This window comes from Chelon labrosus (genome assembly GCF_963514085.1).
Source record: "Chelon labrosus genome assembly, chromosome: 21".
In the NCBI taxonomy this organism is placed as follows: Eukaryota; Metazoa; Chordata; class Actinopteri; order Mugiliformes; family Mugilidae; genus Chelon; species Chelon labrosus.
Genome location: NC_140354.1, coordinates 3,469,756 through 3,489,335, shown reverse-complemented (window position 1 = coordinate 3,489,335; position 19,580 = coordinate 3,469,756). Strand labels below are relative to the sequence as shown.

The following is a 19,580-nucleotide window of genomic DNA, read 5'->3' as shown; positions in this document are numbered from 1 at the left end:
GTGTACCGATTAACACACATGCACTCGTGACGTACAGTTCATTCCTGTTGGTGATAATCCTGTTAGGATGAGTTTGCCATTGCATGTCCTCCAAACTAAAGCTCAATTCCAACAGTGTAATGACGAAAGCAGCATTTGGATGACCAATGTGATCGAGAGGTATAAGAACAGACTTCAGAATGAACAGTTTGAGGATTTATGCCTGGCCATTTTTTGTTCTGAATACAGAGTTCTACCAAAGTCACAGGTTCCGACTGAAAGAGATTCACATGACATTATACAGCTCAACAACAACTGCGGCTTTGTGAAACAAAGGACCCGAACTGAACCTGCTGTCGTGAGGTATCCCAGATTTTCTCCCACAAAAAATCCAGAAAAGTACTTCCATTCATTGCTGCAACTGTTTTTGCCTTACTATGAAGACTGCCACCTCAAACCACCTCAGTTTGATACATATGAGCATTTCTATAAAAATGGTGCAGTGAAATGTGGCATTGATGTCCAAAGAGTGCAGTCAATTGTGGATACCAACAAAGCTTTATTTGAAAAAGAAAGTGATGAGATTGACAGAGCTAAACAGTTGCTGGAAGACAACATTGATTTACAAGATGCCTGGGCTCAGATATGTCCTGAAACAGAAAGGGAGCGTCTTCATTGTTTGGATCTGATGAAAGAAAAAGTTGTAGATGATGAAGGTGATGATGATGATGATGATGATGACAAACTCATTCCTGACCTGACAGCAAACCCACAGACTACATGCACTTTGGAAACAAATCATGTGTCAATGCCCAGACAGGATGCATTGCATTTATTACGCTCATTAAATGAAGAACAGTCTGCCATATTCTATGCTGTTCGTAGGTGGTGTTTGCAGAAACTGTCTGGACAAAACCCTGAACCGCTGCGATTATTCATTACTGGTGGAGCAGGAACGGGGAAAAGCCATTTAATCAAAGCGATACATTACGAATCTACCAGGCTGTTGTCACAGATTGCTGAAAATCCTGAGGACCTCACTGTACTTCTAACAGCACCTACAGGTGTGGCTGCATATAACATTGGCGCTGCAACAATTCACAATACTTTCTCCATTGGTGCAAATGTCAAACTGCCATATCAACCACTAGGTGATGAGAAAGTCAATTCTTTGCGAACCAAAATGGGCAACTTGCAAATTCTGATCATTGATGAAGTGTCCATGGTCGACCATCGTCTTCTGGCCTACATTCATGGTAGACTGCGTCAAATCAAGCAGACTGGTGATTATTCCTTGTTTGCAAAAGTTTCCCTGATTTGTGTGGGTGATTTTTTTCAACTCAAGCCTGTGAAAGGAACGCCTCTTTTTGCTGAAAACAAAGGAGCCAACCTGTGGGACAACAACTTTGAGGTTGCAGAACTAACTAAAGTTGTCAGACAAGAAAATGCGGCATTTGCGGAAATGCTTAATCGTCTCAGAGTCCGTAACAAGAACGAGCCTCTCACCGACCGTGATGTTCTCACATTGAAGCAGCGTGAAACTGGTGAGGAATCTAATGACATTCATGTGTATGCTACAAATGCGGAGGTTGATGAATATAACGTGAAGAAACTGCAAGAGACCTGCCCAGATACAATCAGCATACGTGCTCAAGACTTTGTCCGAAATCCCAAAACTGGAAGAATGGAACGGAAAGTTGGCTTTCACACAAAAGTTTTCAACTCTTGTTTGCCTAAATGTGTTTCCGTGGGTGTTGGAGCAAGGGTCATGTTGAAGAAAAACATAGATGTGTCTGATGGCTTAGTTAATGGAGCATGTGGTAGAGTTGTGGAAATCATTCAAAGCCAACAAGAGGATGACATCCCTGCAGCTATCCATGTGGAGTTTGAAGACCCTAATGTAGGAAAGATCCAGAGGTCAAAAGCAAAAAGGGTTTCTGAACGTTCAACGATAGTGGAAGTGCAAGAGGAACAAGTGGCTAATAATGGTGGTGTACGAAGGCAACTGCCGATTAGCCTGGCCTGGGCAGTAACTGTACATAAATGTCAGGGGCTTACTGTTGAAAGGGCTGTTGTATCACTCAAGAAGATCTTTGCTCCAGGGCAAGAATACGTTGCGTTGAGTCGCGTGAGAACTCTTGGTGGGCTGATAATTGAGGACCTCAAAGAATCTGCCATATTTTGTGATAACAAAGTAGATTCGGCTATGAAATGCTTACCTAAGTTTAACTTTGGAATGTCTGTTTCATCCAACATGAACCCTGTGTGCACAGTAGCACTTCACAATGTACAAAGTTTGAATGCTCACATTCAGGATGTTCAATCCCATAAAGTCCTCATGAATGCTGACTGTATTTGCTTAACAGAGACATGGCTCAGTGTAGACACTGATGAAGAGCCACAACTTCCAGGATACGTCTTCAAACACAATCCAAGGGGAAACTGTTACGATGACTCCGAGCCAGCCTTTGCAGCGCTGAAAGAACAACAAAGAGGTGGAATTGGTCTGTATTGTTCAGAAAACATCGATGTGCAGGTGTCAATTCCAGAAAGATGCAATTTGGAATGTCTGTATTTTGAAATACCTCATGCAAATTTGACTGCTGCTGTGTTGTACAGGCCCAGCTCTTACAAGATTGACATGTTTCGAGAGCAGTTATTACAGGTCATTTTTGAACTTGAGAAGCATCCAGGGAGAAAGCTGATCATGGGAGACTTCAATGAGGACATCTTTGTATCGTCTACAATTCTCAAGTTACTAGAACGGCATGGATACAATCAGCACGTGCAAGCAGCTACAACTGAAAAAGGTACATTAATAGATCATGTTTACATTAAAGGCACAGAACATGTTGTTGTTGAAGTTGTGCAGACATACTACAGTTTTCATGAAGCAATACTGATCTCACTGTTGTAATGTTTTCTGTGATATATGATATTTGTCTTTGAGTAGGTAAGTATTTACATTCTGGTTATATTATGATGTCATTATGAATTTACTCCATAGTCCGTCCGCTAAGCGTGGTTTGGATGGGTGGGTGGGTGGTGGCAAGGAGAGAGCATACACTGGACGGCTCCTTGCAAGGGATGGGAGGGGTATAGGGGCCATTTTCCAAAAGAAGTTGCAAATAACGGTAAAGATATACAGATGAATGTGTAAATATCAGAAAGCAATACAGTTGATTTATTATCTAGGTGATTTTCTTTAAGTCAGTGGATCGTTCCCTAATTGTCTCAAGCATTTTAGGCTATGTCTTGTTAATATTTGTAAAATTATTTCATTTTGGTTGCATTACACTACCATTACACCAAGTTATATGTAATGCTTTAAATGCTAACAACAATCCAAATTAAATTTATAATGAATGGACAGACATAGCTCATATAGCGTATTGAATGTTTTCATTACCATTATTGTGAACCTTAACATCATCAGTGAATTGCAGTTAAGACGCTACCAGTCAATAACAGCAAACACAGCTGTTCAATTTTAGTGCAGTAAAATAAAATTAACCATATTATTTTACACAGAGTCACACATAGTCAGTTGAAGACTGGTATTATTATTGCAACACTGAGTTAAAGGACAACAATACCTTAAATCTTCAATGATGTGAAAGAATAAATTGTGTATGAACGGTCTTGAGATTGTGTAAGAATGGTGAAAACAAACAAAGAAAACAAGTCTTAAAAGTGCAATTTATTTTGGAAAATGGCCCCTATACAGGGAACTTTTTTGTTCAACATTTTCATGAATTATGGAATTAAACCAAGTGGACAGTCATGCCATATGCTTTGGCACAGTAAAGTCATGATACCATATGTACAAGATCACTTAAATAGTGCCGATTACAGGTGCATCTTAGCACTGTGTATATCTTTCATACCAATTGAACTGAACACCTTACCATTTTTGTTTGAGTGGTGAAAATGCATGTTAGAAGTCATTTACATATTTAGCACTGTCCACTTGGTATGCAGTTCTATAAATAGAGTCTAACACACATGGTGAATCAAACTAAATTGCATTGTCAAAGTAGTTTAAATATGCATCAGTTGATCATTTCATTTATAAATGTGTTACAATATATTGACAGACTTTATATAATTATTTTGTTTATGTGAAAATGCTATGTTTTGACATGAAGAATTCAGAAAAGAAAGTTTGTTTTTGTTTCTAAATTTTAGATTGGGTGAGGACAATTCAGTTGACTACTTAATCAACCCAAGACAATTTTCAGCCATTAGTCCTGTACAACTACTTGAAATAAGACATATTTAATGGTTTAAGTTTTATTTTTTCTGCCTGTGATGTCTTGTTTGTCTTTCATTTGGGCCTGATTTTGTATTAGGCTGTTCTTTTGTGTGGGACTGATTTGTTTTAGCTGCGACTATACTATAAGTATTTTGTTACCACACCAAGGACTATAATTTAGACGGTGTGTAACATGTTACTTTACTAGTTGATACATTGAATGAACTATTTTTTTTAATTTGTTTTGTTATGTTATTTTCAATTATTGTGATGTATGTTTTGCCATGGATAATAACAAAGAAGGAAAAAGAAGGAAGACTTATTGATATTATATCAGAAAAGTTACTTATACTCTATGAATTTCATTTCATAATGGCATATATGGAATCTGTTCACTAACATATTGCTAAATTTCACTGCTGGATCTGTACAATTAACCACCACAAAACAATGGACTGAATATGGACTGCAAGAAGTCTTACTTTGTAAGACAAAACTGAAACAACCACTACAGAGGTTTGGAGTCGGAAGTGCTGTCATGAGATCTTCTGACATATTGACATTATGTGAGTACCTATTATAATTAACTGTACATTTTTTCAAAGACAGACATTCTAATTCTGATTCATGCACTTTTGACTGGATGTAAACTTTAAGAAAAAGACATGCTGGTTTATTTCACCTGTGTAACAATAGCATGTAGACTTTTATTGTAAATGTACAGCTGCTCTCAACTGACCATACAGAAAATGGTGGCCAAGGCCCAACAACGTAGCCTTTCGAGTGACCTGAACCAGACACAGGGCCTGCTGAGGATCACGGACATCCACCAGCCTCACAGCCTTCCGAGTGACCTGCACCAGTCCTGCTGCGGATCACGGACATCCACCAACAACGCAGCCTTCGGACTGACCTGCACCAGACACAGGGCCTGCTGCGGATCACGGACATCCACCAACAACGCAGCCTTCGGACTGACCTGCAACAGACACAGGGCCTGTTGAGGATCACGGACATCCACCAGCCTCACAGCCTTCCGAATGACCTGCACCAGTCCTGCTGCAGATCACGGACATCCGCCAACTACGCAGCCTTCTGAGTGACCTGCACCAGACACAGGGCCTGCTCAATTTCAGACATCCGCCAGCCTCACAGCCTTCCGAGTGACCTGCACCACTCCTGCTGCAGATCACGGACATCCACCAGCAACGCAGCCTTCTCAACCCCCAGCAACGCAGCCTTCCCAATGAACAGCACCAGTCACAGAGCCTGCTGCAGATAATGGACATCTGCCAGCCATTTGTAAATGTATATCTGCTCTCAAATGACCATACAGAAAATGTTGGCCCAGACCCAGCAACGCAGCCTTTCAGGTGACCTGTACCAGACACAGGGCCTGTTGAGGATCACGGACATCCACCAGCCTCACAGCCTTCTGTGACCTGCACCAGTCTTGTTGCGGATCACGGACATCCACCCAGCAACGCAGCCTTCCGAGTGACCTGCACCAGTCCTGCTGCAGATCACGGACATCCGCCAGCCTCACAGCCTTCCGAGTGACCTGCACCAGTCCTGCTGCGGATCACGGACATCCACCAGCAACGCAGCCTTCCCAACCCCTAGCAACGCAGCCTTCCCAATGAACAGCACCAGTCACAGAGCCTGCTGCGGATGATGGACACCCGCCAGCCATGCACCCTTCCGAGTGACCTACACCAGTCCTGCTGCGGATCATGGACATCCGCCAGCAACGCAGCCTTCCGAGTAACCTGCACCAATCCTGCTGCGGATCATGGACATCCGCCAGCAACACAGCTTTCCGAATGACCTGCACCAGTCATGCTGCAAATCATGGACATCCACCAGTAGCGTAGCCTTCCCAATAGTTGTGGTGGTGCAGACAGACTTTTACTTGTCAGAGTGCCTGTTGAGGTTCATGGACCCTCACCAGCCTTCTGACCTGCTGAGGCTCATGCAGCTGATATTGGCAATCTACAACAGCACTACAGGACAACATTACAAAGGGCAATCAGTTGTAGATGTGGCCATCTACTGACTAAGGGCTGACAAGCCCAATTAAGAATATTGACTTTCTGCTGTAGATTATTATCTTATGTTCATATCACATAGTCATATTTATTCATAACACATAGCCTTATTTATTCTGCTCTTATAAAGTAACTACTAATAGACTGCACATATTTATATCTAATTTCTATTATTATAAACCACCTTCTGTAAACAAACTGCATAATACTGTCTATACTGCACTATATTTCTTGTCCTGCCTATGCCCCACCTGTCTATACTTTGTATATAACATTTAACTTTTCTGCTTTTTTTTCCACTCCTGGTTAGATGCAAACTGCATTTCGTTGGCTTTGTACTTGTACTCTGCACAATGACAATAACATTGAATCTAATCTAATTATAGGACCATTTAGTAGTACAAGGGAAACGGAAGTAATTGGGGATATAATGACTTGTCTTTTCTCAGTTTTATTTTTTACTATTTTGGACATCTTTGTTTTTTGGGTACTATTTGACATTTTTCTTCATTGTTTTAAGTAGAACTTTATATTTCTTCCATTAAATTTAATACAATAATTCTAAATAAATGTCATACTATCATACTATCTACGAGGGTAGTTTTCAGGGTATTTGTTTGCATAACATCATGGAATTTCTACCTCTTCAATTGGAACACTTATTGTTAATAATGTTTTGATAACATATTTACAAGACAAAATGCATTTTTGCTAATTGCAGCAACCACCAGAGGTCAAAGGTCACCAAATTTCATGTGCATCCTTCTAATTGGGTCCTTAGTCCATGTACCAAGATTTGTTTTGATATCTGAAAGGGTTGCTAAAATATCAGCTCACTTCCTGTTTGGCCGCTTCGCCACAAATATCGATTGACTGTTACTGGCAAACGCTTCTGTCAATTGTTTCAGAAAGTAATGTATTGATAAGGCATGGTCTGGACATGGTCAGCCTAAAGACCTCTCACAGTATTAACAGACACCATTAGTACATTTTAATTCTAAAAAAAATCAAGAGCTACAGGCCAAAATGCATGGTTGCTAATTGCAGTACCCCCTAGACGTCAAAGGTCACCAACATTTTTGAGCGTGCTCCTGATGGGGTTGAGACTATGTACTAACTTTGGTTATAATAAATGAAAGGGTTGTGGAGATATGAGCTCACTTCCTGTTTGGCGGCTTCGCCGCCGATTTCGATGGGCTGTTACGGGCGAACGCTTTTGCCAATTGTTCCAGAAAGCAATGCATTGATAAGGCATGGTCTGAAGATGGCCTGTTCCAATTTTGGTGAAGATCAGATGAAATTTGTGACCTGTGAAAATGTTTTGATGTTTCTGATTAAATCCAATATGGCGGCCGAATCAATTACGATGACATCACAAGTTGACGTGGGTCGGCCTAAGGACGTCTAACAGTATTACCAGACACCATTAGTACATTTTAATTCCAAACACATCAACAGCTACAGGCCAAAAGGCATCTTACTTAATTGCAGCGCCCCCTAGAGGTCAAAGGTCGCCAAAATTTCTTGAGCGTCCCCCTGATTGGGTCCTGAGTCCATGCACTGAGTTTGGCGTTGATACATGCAAGGGTTGCTGAGATATGAGCTCACTTCCTGTTTGGCGGCTTTGCCGCAAATTTCGATTGGCTGTTACGGGCGAACGGTTTTAGTTCCGAAGACAAAAAATAATGCATTAATAAGGCATGATCTGTAGATGATGTGTGTGAAGTTTGGTGTCGATCGGACAAAATTTGTGACCTGTGAAAACTTTTAAGTGTTTTTGATGACATCCAAAATGGCGGAAAATCCAATGGGGCGAAATTAACATCATAGGTATCGTTGATCTCGGCATGATCCAAGGACTCCAACAGTACCAGGTTTTTGAATATCAGGCATACGGGTCAAAAGTTATAAGCAAAAACGCAATTTTGCTAATTACATCGCCCTCTAGTGGCCGAATGACACCAAATTTTTATTGCGCACTTTTAAGCGAGTGTCGAAGCGCGTGACCAAGTTTGGTCTTCGGAAGTCAAAGCGTCACCGAGATATAAGAAAACTTCCTGTTTGGTGGCTTTGCCGCCGACTGCGATTGGCTAACACGAAAAGTTGGCATGAACTGTCACTGGGGCAACCCACGGTATCTGCGGATATCGCAATTTCATTTCAAATAAAAACGCATCAAGAGATATCAGCAAAAACAATGTTTTGCTAATTATAGCGCCCCCTAGTTTCCACAAGACACCAGATTTTTGTCGTGCACTTGGGACAGCGTCTGGAAGCGTGGTACCAAATTTGGTTTCATCGCACCAAAGCGTTGCAGAGATATGAGCTCAAATGGAAAATGCCGCCTTCGCCGCAAATTTCGATTGGCTGGTACGGGCGAGCGGTTTTAGTTCCGAAGACAAAAAGTAATGCGTTAATGAAGCATGGTCGGTTGATGATGTGTTTGAGGTTTGGTGTTGATCGGACAAAATTTGTGACCTGTGAAAACTTTTAAAAGTTTTTGATAAAATCCAAAATGGCGGAAAATCCGTCATGGCGGAAATTGATGCCATAGGGTGCGTTGAACTTGGCTTGGTCCAAGGATTCCAACGATACCTTGTTTTCAAAAATCGGACATACGGTTCAAAAGTTACATGCACAAATGTACTTCAAACTTTGACCAGTTGGTGGCGCTAGGCCGTGCTTAGTGCTTCGCTGCTTGGCCCCTAATTACTTTTTAAAAGTAACGTGCTAAACACTGCCCATGAGCAGAGAGGCTGCAAGATGTCGAGACAGACAAAAATTTATTTGGGGGATTGGTGACAGGTGATTCAGCAACCCAATTATAAATGTGTAGCTTAAAACTCTTTGGCAATTCAGTGTGTGTTCAAGAAATTCTTTAGGGAGAAAAACTCGCTTTCAAGGATGCATGGGAAACATGAGTGAACTCAAGTTGCCAGGATATTTTGATAGCTTATTGAGAAATCTGACCATGCCAAGAACAATTAAGAGTTGCAAGGAACATATAAGTATGATGGCACTCTCAGGCAGTAACACAGGCACCTACCCAACTTTTTCTGGATTTCTCAACAAATCATAAGCTCACTAAAACAAAGAGATTATACTTTCAACAGCAAATAAAATATACAGCTTGCAGGGAAAAGTTTAACCAACTGGTCAAATAGAGTCTTTCAAATGAATACATTGTTCAAATCAACATGTTGCGTTTCCTTAATGCAAATTTCTGTGTTTTCATCATGTCCCAGAGTGCTGCTCCACAGCTGACCTTAATGTCTGCTCAGGTAACTGAACAGAAAGAGGATTTCCTAAACCGATCAATAAAGCATGCAAGACATTTAGAGAGAGTTGTTACTTAGAGGTTAACTACTGATGCAGACAGCATGTAATCTTTACTCAATAAAATCCCAAAAGATCAAGGGAATTAAAGTTAACTATCCAGTTGTTCTTTGATTTCATAAGCATTAGTCAATACCTGCTAAATGCAAGTGATGGCTATCACCTCAAGCAGAAACAACACAGACACACACAGAACAACCCAGGACTGACTGACTGTGACAGCACATTACAGCACACGCCCACACATGAAAGTATAAACATACCCTCCAGCACATTAAAACACACGCTCACAAACTAATGCACATACAGGCACACACTCCATCCCCTCCTCCTCCTCCTCCTCCGGCCATGATGAAGTAGGTCTCCAGACAGACTGCTTAGGTAACGGGCCACACTGCTTTCGTCTCTCCCAGCTTCCTCTTCTTTCTTTACTGACTTGCTAACAATACCAAAAGATGATTACCTCAGTAAAGAAAATGAAACTGTTCGTTAGTGGTATCCTGAGCTAAACTTCAGGATCGGGATAGGGGCTGATCCAGGCATGTTTTTCATAGAGTAGTATTGCCTATAATGCTCTGTTCACTTCCCAATCTCTGTTGGGAAGTCAAACTGAGCTGCATTAAAATGCTGGAACTGCACATGAAAGTGATCAGCAATCAAGCTGCTCACTTTTGAGTTAATTTATCAGTTCAATAGACTGTTAAACAAATGTTTAGCAGCAACATAGATAATCAGTTTTTCACCATTAATATGTGCTGTTAAAGTAAAATTCCAAACATTTGTTTGCACAATCTGATTTGTGGAGAATTGTTCCATTTCTCTGTTGGTTGGACAAAACAAGATGGGAGCATGGATTCTGAGATAAGGCTTTAAAGACTAGACAATTAAGTCAGAAAATAATTACTAGATTAAGCATGTTAAAGATGAAAATTATATGGTTAAATCTAAACAGTATTTTGGTCGCGCTGAGAATAAATGACTCAATGGTCTAAATACACAGCTCCATAAAAAGACATTTAAAATATTTAAGCATCATATACTATATGCTTGACATCCCCAGTACACCAATATCAAAAATGTTTTACAAGTCAATAACAAGCTAAACTAGTGAACATAATGCAGGTCTATGTGTTGATGCTAGACACGAAGAAAAACTTTGCTCCCATGTACTTCCTACCTACATTTTCCAGGAGTTTCAGGTCAAGGAACAAAGGCAAATAAATCTCCACACTGTTCCTTTGCTAATGTTGAAAGATTATGGCTCAGTGTGGTACAATGACAGGAGGCATTTGTGTATCCTTCTCATGATCAAAGCTCTGAAAGTGGATGAGGCACTTTGGGATTGCACCCATAAAACAAAACATAAAACGTTGAATCAAATATAATATATAATTAAAGTAATCATTTTCAATACAGCCCAATCCCATTTGTTTGATGATGAGGAAAATTCTACAGGAAAACCACTGCTCTTTTAAGCCAAGTCCATCAAAATCCACAACTGCAGACAGCTGCAGTGTCTAGCACATAAGCATCATCCACACTGAGCTGTCTGGCTGTGGCTGCACTCCAGTTTTTTTTCCCAAGCTAGTTAAATAGCACAGGTTACCGCCGCCTCTCTGCGGTGTTTCAGAGAAGCAGGTTTGTAGGTGGCAGTGGTGATTTCCATGCCCTTTAAGAGACTGAGAGACATCATGCCTGCTGGGAATGTAAAATGCCATGGTAATGTCACATTAGTGATTAATACAATACATCCACTAAAACCTAATGCATTGCACTGGGCTTTCAAACACTGAGAAATGAATGTGAATGTGATAAAATGCTGTTAGTGAGATGGAGTTGCCAAAGGAGGAGGGGGAGGATAGAAGCACACAATCCCCTCACCAGCAGGTGACTGACAGAACTCTCTGCTGGTGAGAGCAAGGCAAGTCTCACCATGCAATAATCACACAGCAAAGTGCTGGGGTCACAGGTTGCATGTAATGGTTAATTGCCGTTGCTGTAAACAGCCAACATCATTATATTGGCAGTGCTGCTCCAACAAGGCTCTGGTCAGAGGAATAGACCAGTGGCTAATTAGCGTCTGTGAGATACAGAGCTCAAGGTCTGGCTGCTATCAGGTTTCACATTAAGGCTGAAAGTGTGATAGGATCCTCTCTGGCCTGCTTTGCTCCAGGGGTATTTATATATATTACTGAAGCACGCAGGGAGTTCAGGAGAGCTACACTGAGCTGATTCACTCTGGCAGACACTGATGTATCTTGTCAGTGTGATCAATCAGCATTTAATCATGGTTGTAATCATATGCAGCAAAACAAACACAAGGGGCAAGAGGCACTCCATTAATACACATACTCAAGATACATGAACTATTTGCACCAACATTATCAAAGGCCACCAGTTTGTTACATTTCTTAACTTATCAAGACTGTTCACAGATGACAGACTAAACAATAGTCATGGTACTTAAACACAGAATATCTGTATTTTTATTTTTTTTTTGAATAATCAATAACAAAATTAAATACAGATCACCAATGATTTAGTTTTTCATTTTTCATTTCATTTTATCGCAGTAAAATGAAGTGTCAGTCACTGCTTCAAACGCTTCCATTTCTCTACAGCCATTTCTTCTTAGTAGTCAGCTTGAAACAAATCAATAACTCATTCTGTTAATCTTTATCTACTTGGAATCAACAATTTTAACAACGGACCATTTTTAATGATAAGGCAATATGACTGTGTTCTTATGACACAATGTAAGTGAAAGAAGATCAGCAATAAAACATCTCACATTTTATTTGACACTCAAATAACTGTTGTCTCCGTTGGATGTTCTTTGTCTTTGAATCAGCACCACAACTTCCACTGTCACACTAATGATGAGAGAAGCAGTACGGTGACCACTCAGCATCCTTGCAGAGATTCTGCACCAAAGTGTTTGTATTGTTCACTAGTTTTCTGCTGAATTTGGCTTGAAATGTGCCCTCCTTTTTAACATCCTTGAAAAACAAGTGCATCAAAGCACTTATTTAGAAAGAATCGTGTTAAGTAGGTTGCATAAGTGTTCATGTTTAAGAATAAATGACCAAGATGAGCAGTCTGCGCATTTGAAAAATGGTCAAGACTATCAAAGGTGACATATAATAGGTGCATATCGGCAGAATTGTGCACATTGCTGCTGTTTCACTTTTGTGCAGTGCTCTGATCCAGTTCCATCAGTCACATAGCACTGACTCCCGTGTCTCCACAATCCTCCCCACGGTCATCCATCACAGTGTCACTCAAATGCTGACTCGGGTCCCTGGAGTGTCATGGAAATGCCTGTGTGTGTGTGTGTGTGTGTGTGCTCATTCATGTATGTATATATTTTGGTCAGTCTGTCTATGTGTTTGTGTGAATACATTCATGCATCCATATTTCTATTTTGGGGGGCCTGTTGTATTTTTTTCTTTCCTCTCAAAGGCGACTGAGATATGAAGGTGTGTCACTGCAGTGACAGAGAGAGGAGAGACAGAGTAGGTCGATAGAGTCAGGAGAAGCTCAGCAGCAACAGGCAGAGGGCAAAGAGGATGACAGTGCCTTCTAGTAGCCTCTCTGTCAACATGATTATCTTTGAACTCAGCTTGAGGTCAAACACATGTCACACAACATACAAGACACATAATAAAGGGCAGTAAAACAAAGCTCACTGGGCTGGGCATGCAAGAAAAAACAGAGCCAGACCAGCTTTGCATTAACTCCCTGAAGATTCAACAGAATGGAATTATGAAAATCTCAGATCTCTTGGCAGACATGAGTACAGAACTGCTCACTTGTAGTTTTGATACAGCTCACTACAAAATGGATCAGAGCTCCAAGGGAAGCATCCATCTGAAGGCGTGAATAGAAAATCACTAAAGTCAATGTGTGACCCACCATTGTTGTTTTTCCAATTAGCATCTCTTCATTGAGTATCTCTCAAGATAAAACATTAATCCAACAGTAACAAACACAGACCTAGACGCTTTAATGCCTCACATTACACACAGCTGATGTGCAATAATGTCTTGAATAAGTTCTGTGAATAATAGCAGTGTCCACTCTATAAAACAAAGCGCTCATCAAACCACATGAAATCACAGAGTTTGCACTGTGCATGCATCGCTGGTCAGTTTTGAGGCCCACCAAAAAAGAATCAGCTGTAATCTCTAAAAATGGAAACTCCAAATGTTAGTTAAGCATTGCCCATTACATGACCCTGTGTCTTCATGATACACTGCTCTATGAAGAGAGGGAAGAAAATTGGATCAAACTAGGAAAGTACACACAGTGAAAAATGACCATATGTGCTTGCATGATATAGCTTTTTTACTTTACACATTTGCTTTCACATATAGAGGGAGCCAATCTCCAAAATGCCATACATGTCTTTTAAGTATTAAGAGCTCATAAAGGTTGCTTTTATGCAGTCCATTGCAGTGAGCATCAAGTATGTTAAATTTTTAAAAATCACATCACTACATTACCCTAAGCTAATTTTATCAGTTGTGGAGAAATGTTTGGCTGTAATCAGTGTACACTCTTCATAGTGGCGCCTACACTCAGCCAAAGACTGTACCACCAATACCACTCCTTAACTAAAAGTGTCTTCCAAACTCACGTCAATGTCTTGTGATTCTCGAGTTTTAAATCTGCATGGAATTCACATGGATCATTTTTATGTAAGACAACATGAGGCTACATTTAATTTGGAGCAAAAATTAACAGACAAACTGTTTACTGGGTCCCTAAAAGAAAAATCAGTCTGTAGAGCCAGACTACAACCACAATCTAACTGCTTTTATAGTTATTATATTGAAACTTTTAGCTTGTAAGACTTCATTTTTTTTTTTAGATCCTAATCTTTTGTCAGTGCTGCTTAAGTTCAGTTTGTTAAATAAAAATCTGAATTTTGCATAATTTCTCTCTTCTCACCCACTGCAATAAAATCGCACATCTGAACAAAATATGTTGAAGATTTAGTCATTTATGCCTTTTATTTCTTATCAAATGTTAATGCTGAATTAATTTTGTATCGGATCAGAGATTCAAAATTCGGATTTGATATAATGCTGGTCAACATCTACCCATGACATAATTATATTAATACTATGTGGCAATAATACAAGAGAAGACTGATTTTGAAAGGTCTTCCGCTTATGAGGTAATAATAATGCAACACCTCCAGAACTTCTGCAGACTCAGTGTTCAGTAAGATGGATTACACAAGTCAATAGTCTGCCAACAATACAACAGAAGAAGAGATGCATCCAAATGCATTTCAGACACTGCAAAAATGTTAAATATGCAAGATTGATGATAATGAGTTAAAATCAGAAAACTGGCATCACTATTTTGATACCTGATATCACTATTTTGATACCTGTTCCAATGCTTTTACAAGATCGTTTAAAAGTCTTTAATATCCACAAAGTCAACAGGAAAAACAGGGTTGGGTTTTTAAAACTTCCACCTTCCCTTTTCTAGCATTCATGCAGTGTGCTGCTGATCTACTCACTGATGGGCGTAATTAACAATAAGCTTGATGGAGTCCAAGCATGCAACAAGTGGATGTTCAGAATATCACATTGTAATGTACGAACCAACTCTGAGTCAAAGCTTGCGTACTTAAATCGACCAAAGAGTAGGGTTGGGATCATCATTTTAGATTCATCAGTCCTACAAAGTACACGGCAACAGACCATAGCCTTGCTGCCAGTGCCCTGAGGTTTTACAAGGAACAAACAAAGCAAAAGAGGGCTATGCTCAACAGCCAAATCAGGGGCAAAAATTAACACTTGCAACCACTCAAATAATGGTACACGCTGGCTGTAATTTTACAATCCATCCATCAATCCAACAGTGAGACAAACGTTGGAATGTTCTGACTTTCTCAACAAAATAAATAAAATACTTACCCGGAGAAATATTAAAATGGCATTTTAAGGAATTTACTATTCACTACAGCCCAAGCCAAAACAGTTACTTCGCTTTACTGACTAAAATATGGAAGGTCTGTCCCAGCATTGCATTTGCCAGACCAAGGCACCAAGGCAATAGCATAAAATATATTTGTAGAACAAAGCTTAAGGGCCAACCTGTGCAGCAATACACAAGAGTTCAAAGGACTCTGCATGGAGTGTTTGACCACAACTGCGGCCAGACCACAGATGACATTTAAAAGTAGATATGAGTGGACTCACGGTTTTGAAGTCACTGTGGCTGCAGTCCTGTCCTTGGTATCTGCAGTAGAGCATCATCTCTTTGAGGTCATGGCCGACCCTCTCGATGAACTCCTTCATGCTGAACGCCTTGGGCTTGTAGGCCGTGAAGTTGGCTTTTTCCTGTAGGAAAGTGAGCACATCAGGCTCAGCCAGGTGTGGCTGGGGGATTGTCAGGTGCACATCCAGCAGAGCTAGCAGCTCTCCAGCATGATATAGGTCGTTGCGTGTGAGGCGGCTGAAGCGGTAAGCATTAAGGTTACAAATAGTCACAGCAGGGAAAACCAGACTGCTAGACACCACGGCGTCCACACTGGTCACGTGAGGGTAGGAGAGGAAATAGGCCAGCCGCTCTGCACTCTCCAGTGCTAACAGTCCCAGGCAGGCCAGCAGAGCTGCAGCCCAGAGCAAGCGGCGTGCACTGGGCTGACCATAAGGGAAGACGAAGCGCAGGCCATGCAGTGTGCTGGTGTGGGCAAAAGCTTGCCAGGAGGTGGGGTGTAGGCTTGAGCTCTCCTGGCTCCCCTGACTACCACAACTTTCCTTCAGATCCATCATCAGCCCTCCACCTCCTCAGCGAGGGAACCCCCTGTAAACCTCACACCTGCACAGACAGAGAGGGAACATCATTAAGAGACTCCATAATCAAATTGACCATACTGATTAGAGGCAGACATGAGAGAAGAGAAGGAAGGAAAACAAAAATATTAAAGGGTCAACAAAAAAGTTAAAAATAAATTTGTAGCATGTACTGATTAAAAACCTGAAAAAATGCAAACAGCATCTAAAAAAGAAGATGAAGTACACACAGGAAGGCTAAAACCTCCACAATCCAAATACCTACTAGAGAGAGTTGGAGACAGAGGAGAAAGATGCTCCCTTAGGGCATCCCTCTCCTCTCCACCTCCACTCTCAATCACTTCCTTGAACTGAGAGTTACTGTGGCTGCCAGCCTGCCTGTGGCTCCTACTACACCCCCAACACACACACTATCCAAATCCCAAACTGCCCTCCTCCCTTTCATCCTCTGTTGCCCTCTGTGACTGCTCGATTTCATTGACAAAAAGCACCAGAGGTAAGTCCTCTATGACAGCCGGAGCAAGAGGTGAGAGTCACTTAAGACCCAAGCCAATGAAAGCTGCCTCTGTGTATTTAACGTCTCGACTCATCTCCATTCAAAAACACAAACACCGCGCGGTAACTCTCTTATGCATGAGTGTGCACGCAGACACACACGTCAAGTCCTCTCATGGTCTCCCGTGCCCTCAACTAATGACAAGCCTAAGCACCTCTCTCGTTCAGCCTAGCGAGAAGACATCCAGCCGGCGCGAATGTGTGCGAGTCTGAGAGCGCACGTGTGTATTTGTGCGTGTGTGTGAAAGAGAGAGGGACACAGAGAAGGCTAGAGAGAGAGAGAGCCGTTGATGATCAGAGCCGCTGGGTAGTCTCGCATGCCGATCCAAACTCCTCCTGTTTTCCTCTGGCCAGATACATCCGCTTTCCCTCCTCTTCCTAGCTCATCTGTAGCGGCTGCGAACAACAGCAGAGCCGAGAAAAACGAGAGGCACACACACAAACACACATGGTTACACGGTGAGAGAGTAGAAAGAGGGAGGGAGGGAAGAGGGAGGAGAGAGGAGGGAAGACAACGCTCTCCTCCTTGCTCTCTCCAAAGCAAAGTCTTTTATTGAACATGTTTCCTCCTCCCTCCTTCAGCAAACAATGCTACCTTTGCTCGCATTTGTGCCACAGCCCATCATTTTTCACATCAGCATAGAGTGATGGATGGATGCAAAACGGGAGGTAGTCAGAGAGACAGATAGTAGAGGGGAAAACAGTGGTGGCTGCTTGGTCGGGGTGGGGGGTGGGGGTGTATGTCATGGGAAATGAAGCAGAAGTGGAGACGGAGGAGTAAAGGCAGGGAGATGTAGGTTGAGGGGAGGGATGAGGACAAAAATAAGATGGGAAAACTAAAAAAAGAGCAAACGAAGAAGTGTGGTCACAAAGGCTGCACAGCAATGTCACACAGAGTAATTCACCACATGACGTTACATGGAGCGAGATACAGATATGAAGGGATTAATAAGTACACAGACTGTGTTTGAGATATACAACATAACATTAAAATCACAAGTGTCGATATCTAATTGGAAGAATTTGATTCATTTAGCAGTAAGATTAGCTTTGTGTTAAGACAGATAAAAAAGCCAGTATGTGAAGCAATACAAGGAGACAGGATGAGGAAAGGGGTGAGAAGAAAATAACAGAAGGCTGTGAGAGTGTTTAAAGGTGGTAAAGAGAAAACGAAACGCCTCAGCGTGTGTTTGGACTAAATAGAAATAGACAGGTTGTCAGCATGAACACTGACAATAAATGGGATTTAATACTCGTCAGCTTCAGCTGGAATGAAACGTAAAGCTCATTAAAGATGGAAGTTATGGAGGAAACTCTTGATACTGGCCTTTTTTTAGACAAATAATAAAAATAATAATATGAGCTAACATAATAATTTGTGATAAGGCTCATTGGTGACTAAAAACTGCAAATTCCAGTGTTAACAAGGCTGAAAATTACATTTCTATCAACAACAATTACAAACACCAAAATAAACTATATGACTTAAGGTGAGAGACCAGATTCTCATACAAATTCATTGTTGCGTTGTGTGAAGAAATGTTTGACAATCAACATCATCACTGTTTTATGTCCTATGCTAACCATTATTTGTTTTGTAGACATTACCATAACACAGTAACACTAACTCTATAGTCATTACACCATCTTCCACCACATATGATAGACACAAGAGATACAAGTCAATACTGACAATGATTCAATGAATCCAAACAGCAAGCCACCCACTAAAAGATTCAAGGTCCCTTTTGGTAACATCCCAACATGCTGTCAGCGGCAAACCTCATTTTTTACGATTACTGGGCAATTACTGCACACCCCTAATTAAATGATTAAAAAGTAATGAGGAGCCCAAATGAAACAGCCTCTCATATAAAAGTATGCCTTAATACCCCTAGGATAAAAAACCCTATACTATTTTTTTTAAGTTTTTGCGCAGTTTAATTAAATTCCCATTTCCACCGTGCAGTGGTTAACAATAATGAATTTAGAACTGAGTAATGCAATCACTTTGTCAGTACTAAATAATTATTGCCGGCCTATAAACGGTAATTTTTTCCACAACGCTTAGTTCATATTAGCACCATTTTGTTTCATCACCACGCACCTTTACCTCTCTGCAAAATTTCAGATAGCACATTAAAACTTTGTTAGCTACATGCTCTTGTTTATGTGAAATCATTTTAATGACTTTTACGAAATCTATCTCTTCTTCCCAGTCGCCCAAATATTTGGTTGTATTAAATATTTGTTTGTTATGTTAGCTTACCTGCTGCGGTTAACGTCATGTTCAGCAGGACGGTTCCGCCCCCAGTTCTCGATTTAGTCCTCTTCTTTCTTCATTATCGGGTAACTTAATCCTTCACTTGTTAAGTGTTTTGCGTGTTCAACAAAAACACTGAAAAGTATTCATTTGAAGCGCCGTTAAAGTATATTTACCCTATCTTTCATGAGGGCATACACACTGCAGACTGTTTCGTTTGGCGCACCTGAAACTAATTAGCTAAAGATGGCGACCGGAAATCATCCAGCTTTCCGTTGTTGCGTGCCAAAATAAAATACGACCAGATCATTTCAAATGAGAATGAA

At 41.0% G+C, this 19,580-nt stretch overlaps 1 protein-coding gene across 2 annotated transcripts in view; it reads right to left on the bottom strand.

The window, feature by feature from the left end:
- LOC311507070 (acid-sensing ion channel 2-like) overlaps positions 1–19,372 on the bottom strand; it is a 259,325-nt gene extending 239,953 nt beyond the window's left edge. Inside the window, exons 1-2 of one of the 2 annotated variants that reach the window (XM_084571274.1) lie at positions 19,261–19,372; positions 15,709–16,461 (exon numbers count right to left, since the gene is read on the bottom strand). In XM_084571274.1, coding sequence (XP_084427400.1) covers positions 15,723–16,415 — 693 coding nt within the window. In that variant the 5' untranslated portion in view covers positions 16,416–16,461; positions 19,261–19,372 and the 3' untranslated portion in view covers positions 15,709–15,722. Of the gene's footprint in view, positions 1–15,708; positions 16,806–19,260 lie in introns of those variants that run through there. The other variant, XM_084571275.1, reaches the window with a different exon arrangement.
- Positions 19,373–19,580: the final 208 nt, after the last annotated feature.